Raw genomic sequence first — 6,451 nt, 5'->3', positions numbered from 1 at the left:
CAGCAGACCACTCAAAAATGGTTCTTTAAATGCCCATTAGTAAGTTAATATTGCCATTTCCAGAGCCAGCAGCATCCTCCATTCTTCTTAATTAAAAAGAGCTCCGCGTCCTGGCAGAGCTGAGCGAGGACTCGGAGTGATTTACACACCAGCCCAGCCGCTCCCGCAGAGGAGCCTGCAAGCAAGATTGATTGGCAGATGGAACGGTTCCCGCTGGTCCTGTGATGGGGGGGATGGCTTGCGCATGCGCTGCTGGCAGGAGGGGGCTCGCTCTCCTGCGGGCCAGGTTGACTGAGCAGGGCTAGGGACCCAAGGTCTGGTCCCACGGAGCCCTTCTGGCCAGAGGTAAGGCCTCCTGCGGACCAAAGGCTAAACAGAGTCCTGCTGCTCACCTCCTGCTGGGGGCCCTCCTCCTAGCTCGACTGTCTCATCTGGAGGACGGAGGATGGAGGCAGTCGGCTCATCCCCACCCAGGAGAGGAGAGGGCCGCGCCCTGAGAGTCCCCTGTTTCCTGAGATACTGCTCTCCTGCTCAGTGGCATTTCCGGGCTTCTGTTTGATCATGGCTGCCCACTTTAGGGGGAGGTGGGTTTCTCACACCCCCACTTCCTTTCCTTGCACCCTAGATTTTGTCAGAACCCTATGTCCAGCAGGATCCAAGGCTCTGCACCCTCCTATGGGGCAAGGAGCAGGATGAGGGGGGCCCATAAGTTGAGCTAGCATGAAATGACACTCAGCTTGGGCTTCTAGAGCCAGGAAGAAAGGACCGTCACTCACCCCTTTCTGCCTCTGCTGTCCACTCTGCCTCTGCTCACCTCAGCTATGCGTGCTGGAGAGGCAGACCCACCTACCCTCCAGCTGAAGGGGTGCCTGTCCACTGTGGCTGGAACCTCTGTGGAGATGTGGGGTGCTTTTCACTCTGTCACTGTCTCGTTCCTCCCCTTCTCTGGTACTTCACCTCATTTGCACACGTGTACACACTCACAGCTTACACAATGCACACACACAGGCCATCTTCTCAGGAGGTTCTGCAGGGGGGTAGGGAGAAGCACCTGAGCAAGGGGGGGGGGGCTGGCACCGCAGAGCACGCATCATCCGGGCCCTCTGTCCACCCTCCTCCCACGGGAGCTGGACAATCTGCTGCCACAGCGAGGTGGCCATCTGGTGTAGTGACCATGTTCTCTGTGCTGCAGACAAAGAAGAGGGGTGGTGTGACAGGCCGTCAGCAAGTGGGCTGGTGTGTGTGTTTAAGAATAGATGTAAGAGAGCCTGGGCGAGGGGAGAGATAGACCACACCTCAGGTGAATCAGCAGCAGGCATACCAGGGTGCGGGTATGCACTGTGGGGTCCAAGGGGCCCCAGGGAACCTGCTCTGCTTTCCCAGTTGAGGAGAGAGCTGGGGGCCTGAGGTCTTGAGCGTGGCTCCCTCGCCTGCCACCAGGACACTGTGACTGCCTGCTTTGGGCCCAGGAGCTGTCAGCTCTTCTGCTACAGGGTAGGGAGAAGGGCACCCCATAACCCCCAAACCTGCCCCTTCTAATAGGTTCTGCCATCCACTGCATCAAAACACACTCTAGTGCACAAGACCATTCATGGGAAGGAACTTCAATACAATTTGGAAAAAAAAATACAATTTGGGTGCAATACAGAAAAGACAAATAATATAATTTCCAAATCAAGTGCCCGAAGTTACCCATCCCCTCATGGGTAAATGTCCAGCCACACAGGCTTGGCCCAGAGCAAGGCCCGAAAGCCACCACACGTCTAAATTATCTTTCAGCGGGGACCCATAGAAAAGGATCAGAAACAGCCAGAGAAGTCTGGGGGGAAAAAAGCAACATCAAAACTAAGATAAAAGCTGCCATTGTGAACCTCCCCATGGCCTCTCACCCACATCTATTTCAACCAGCCCAGGACCAAGAAGCAAGAGCAGCTTCTTCACATGTCTCTGCTCCATGTGCCTCCTCCAGGTCTCCTTCTGGCTCCCCATCCTGCTGCCTTCCTTCCCTAGTGTCCTCTCCAGCTTCTCCTCCTCCCTGCTCAGCTCTTCCCTCCCTTGGGTGGGGCAGGGAACCTGGACCCAACCCTTTCCCAGGGGACCACCCTGTTACACTTCCCAGACATCACCAGGTAAGAAATGGAACGACACCTTAATTTGTGCCCTAACACCAGGGTAACGTCCCAGCAGGCACCACCATAGGGCATCCTGTGTGTTCTTTCATTCTCTGAGGTCCTGGCCCAGAAAGGACTATTTTCTGCCTTGGGTGACATCCCTCCCCGGTGGTCCCAGCCTCAGGAGTTATGTTTTGAGAGGTTCCTTGTCCAGACTCCTCCCAGAGCTTATAACATGACGGGGCAGGGGTTAGCAAACAAGTGACCACCCTGTGGCCTGGTTAGGGCCAGCCTGTGATCTAAAACCATTTTTAAATGGTTGGGGACAAAATCAAAAGAAAACTATTTCATGACACATAAAAATGACATGAAATTCACATTTCTGTGCCTATACATAAAATTATATTGGAACACAGCCACACCATTCGCTCACGTGCAGTCCTTGGCTGGTTTCCTTCTACAATAGCAGAGCAGAGTAGAGGCCATCAAGAGTGTGTGACCTGCAAAGTGTGAAAAACTTACTGTCTGGCCCTTAAAATGTTTGCATGTCCCCCTGCCAGGGGTAGGGGGCACGGCAAGAGAGAGAGGGATGACGCCTTTTTCTTGATCCTGCTTCTCACTTGCTTTGACATGTGAAATCAGCACAGCAACATCTAGTAGCAATGGAAAGAAACTAACATTTGCTGGGCACCTGTTGTATACAGTCACATTTTCTCTTTCTCATCTCATCTTGACAATGACCTTTGGAGAAATAAGCACGAACAGTCACTTACATTATGATGGTGCAGGCTCAGAGAGACTAAGAAACTCACCCAAGCTCTTATGGTCAGTCAGAAGTGGCCCCTGGATTCCACTCCAAAGCCGATATCCTCTGAAGGCCACTGGGATTCTACTGGCCTCCAGCAGCCAATGGCTGCTGACTGGGGCATCCCCATGAATACAAAGGGGAACTAGACTCAGCCTGCAGGAACTCAGGCCTCACCTCAAAATCCCTGTCTCAGACCCTGGCTTTGGAGGGGAGGGAGTGTGGGCTGCAGGTAGCAAGTCAACAACACAACAGTGTCAGCTGCACCTCAGAGCCCCTCCCTCCTCCTGCCTGCTTCCTCACTTTTGCTATCTATTTCCATCACTTATTAACTTCCCTTCGGGAAGATTCAATTTGCATTTAAATAGAAAACCTCTGGCTTGGTTCTGATATAATGTTAAGGTGCTAATTACACAAATTCGTTCCTCTTTAAATATTAAGGCATTTCAGTTCATCTCAGGGTGATGGAAGGCAAGGGGGAATGCTTGATTATTTATGAATAAAGAATATTGAACTATTTACTGCACAGCCCTTATAGCTCCCGACCAGCAGAGGGCAGAGAGGAGGTGTTCTCAAGACCCATGGGGGTGGAGGTATCTTGCGGACCTAAAATCAACAACAAATAAATGCGCAGCAGCAATAATCTTTGAAAGAAGAGGGCCAGCAGGATGGAAGAAGCAGGCGTGGTGCACAGGGACACCCCAGGTTGCTGGTTCCCTGAGTTGTTTGTTAGTGTCTGGGGCCTGTCTTACGCAACACGCTGTCCTATCATCAAGTCTAATGTCTGACATGTCATAGGAATGCCAGGAATATCTGTTGAATGAATGAATGAGTCAAGCCATCCATCAGTTATGGGGGAGGTCATTCATTCAATGAGGCAGGTGTTCACTAGAAGGTTTTCATAGTCTCCTTGTTAAATGATTTATTCCTCTGTATTCCCCTCAGAGTCCTGCAGCTGATACTAATTCTCCTTTATCTTGGAGCAGCACTTTGCATTTGACATACTGATATATAACTGTACATTCATATGCTGTGGTTAACAATTACAGTAACATCGAGAGAGGAATCCAACTTTATTCTGCCCATTTTATAGGTGAGACAACCCCCAGGATAAGACAGCCTCAGAGCGCCCAGCTCAATTGGAAGCGCAGCCAGGGCCCGAGCCCAGATCCCAACCTGGGTCTCTTCATGTGTCATCCTTTTGGGGCAATTTGGATCTCATTTCTGGGGTAGCAGGCACACAAGTTTTTTTAGATGGAGAGTCTGATGTTTCAAAAGGTAGCAAGATAAGGCTGCTTTGTAAGTCTGGCCTTTTCTGCCCATGACCTTAGGGCGGGTCTCCAGAGATCCAGGGAGGGGATGGGGAAGGGTCAGGCAGGTGTTGGCTGGGAAGGTCCTCCTAGGAGCAAGTCCAGCTTGCCTGACCCCAAAGTCTGCACGGCCATTGGTGTGGATCTCCCTCACTGTGGTGAGTGTTGGAAAGGCAGAAGCGTGTCGAGTGTCATCCCGCACACACTTGGAGCCACACCCAGCATCCTGGATGTAGCTGATAGTTAATAAGTTGAAATGAATTGAGACCAGAGCCAGAGTGTTGGCTCTGCATTGATTTTACTCTGTGCCCTACACAGTGCTCTTTGTCATTCACAATCGGGGTTGAAACCGGATGGGAGAAACTGCAAAGCCAGCTGAGGAAGCTAGGGGCTTAGCAACCCTTGGCACCCCAATCCCAAGCCACCTATCTGGGCTGAGTAGCACTCCCCTCCCCAGCACCTGCCCGTCTCTCCAGCAACAGTCACTGGCAATGTGGAGTCATCATATGCATAGATGGCTCAATTAAAAATTACCTGAGGGGGTGGGGGAAGACATCAGGTGATCATCCACCAAAGGCACAGGAGGGGAGGGGATGGGGAAGGTCAGGCAGGTGTTGGCTGGGAAGGTCCTCCTAGGAGCCGGCAGGGGCCAGTGTCAGTAGTGTCCCCAGGGTCTCCGGGGCTTCCCCCACCATTGATGGAGACCACAGCTGCTGCCTCTGGCCCATGAATCAGCTGCAGCCGGGCCTAAAGCAGAGGCCCCACCCACACGCACAAGCTGAGGGTCTCTGAGTCCCAGGAGGCGAGGCTTCCACCCAGAGGCCCCCAGCCCACTCCCAGAGTCCCCTGCTTTACCACCTCTCCCTCCACCTCAGCTGCTGCTGCTGTTCTGTAGGGAGAGATGAGGGGGTGGATGCGCACACACAAACAGACAGTAACTGCCATGGAAACAAACCAACAAAAAGAAGATTTAGGGAGGCTGACTCTTCTACCAGGTGGGAGAGAAGGGCGAGAGAGAGAAAGGCGGCCGACCCGTGTGTTATGCAGTGTTTATGCAGGGGCAAATGTCCAAACCAGCCCTTGCAGTCATCGTGGGTTCCCGCCTTAGGGGGGCCAGGTGAGAGGGGTGGGTAAAAGGCAGAGGGGTGGTGGGCTGACCTTTTTGTTTCAGGGTCCCAAATAGTCACCCAGGCCTTTGCCTTTCCATGCACAAATGGGGCACCAGCATTCAGAGAGGGTGAGCAGGCCCCTTGGAGATGCTCAGCACTGCTGGCGAAAATAGACGCCCTTCTACCAGGACGTGCTGACCCTTTCGGGGCAATTTGGATCTCGTTTCTGGGGTAGCAGGCACACAAGTTTTTTAGATGGAGAGTCTGATGTTTCAAAGGGTAGCAAGACAAGGCTGCATTTTAAGTCTGGCCTCTTCTGCCCATGACCTTAGGGCAGGTCTCCAGAGATCCAGGGAAGCAGCTGGGGCTCACCTCCCTGTGGCCTCTCCTTTCTGTGACCTTGAGTTCTATTGGGGTAGGGGTGTCTTTCTGAGTAAAGGAAGTCTAAGTAAGGAAAAAATCCCCATTCTCTGGGGAGAAGGTACTCTTGGGGTATAAGCATAAACTGAGCCCAAGAAATCCCACTACAGCTACTTAGCTGTGTGACTGTGGGCAGCATCTTCACCCATCTGCTGGGCTGCAGGGTTGTGGTGTGGATGCAACGAAGTGATAAACATGACTCAGGAAGTGCTGGCCTGTGGCATTTGCCATTACTATTGCTACTCTTATCAGTCTTTCTGGCCCTGTTTCCTCAGCTATAAAACTGAGTGAATAATACCAATCCATCTCATAGGATTAAATGTGAGGATTAATTAGATTATTCTTGGTGGGATGGTGGCTATAAGGGCACAAACATTTGTCAAAATGCGTTTTATTGTACATCGATTATACCTAGTTTTTATGAGTTTATAAGCCAGGTAAACAAGTCATGAATGTCTAGATCACAGAAAATAGCTACTCCTCTTTTATTCTCTGGCCCTCTCCCCAACAAGAGAGGAATGTGAAAGCAATGCTAGAAGTAACCAAGGGGGGCTGCCTGGGGGAGGTGTTCCTACACAGTCCACATTGACTTTGTATGAGACTCAGCTGGCCTGCTGCTTTCTGAGGCTTGAACAGCAGCCTCTCAGCTGCGGAGGCAATACCTGTGCAGCAGAGAGGTCTTTGTCAACCTGGCTT

General features: G+C 51.8%; 1 protein-coding gene across 1 annotated transcript in view; it reads right to left on the bottom strand.

Moving 5' to 3' along the window:
• Positions 1–631: 631 nt before the first annotated feature.
• LEMD1 (LEM domain containing 1) overlaps positions 632–6,451 on the bottom strand; it is a gene marked incomplete at both ends in the record, with an annotated part of 34,890 nt that continues 29,070 nt past the window's right edge. Inside the window, one exon of the mRNA XM_084245525.1 lies at positions 632–673. Within this exon, the coding sequence (XP_084101651.1) occupies positions 632–673 (42 nt within the window). The remainder of the gene's footprint in view (positions 674–6,451) is intronic.

This window comes from Talpa europaea (assembly GCF_964194135.1).
Source record: "Talpa europaea genome assembly, chromosome: 10".
NCBI classification, from domain to species: Eukaryota; Metazoa; Chordata; class Mammalia; order Eulipotyphla; family Talpidae; genus Talpa; species Talpa europaea.
Note: the sequence above shows the minus strand (reverse complement) of the source record. Positions and strands in the feature narration are given on the sequence as shown.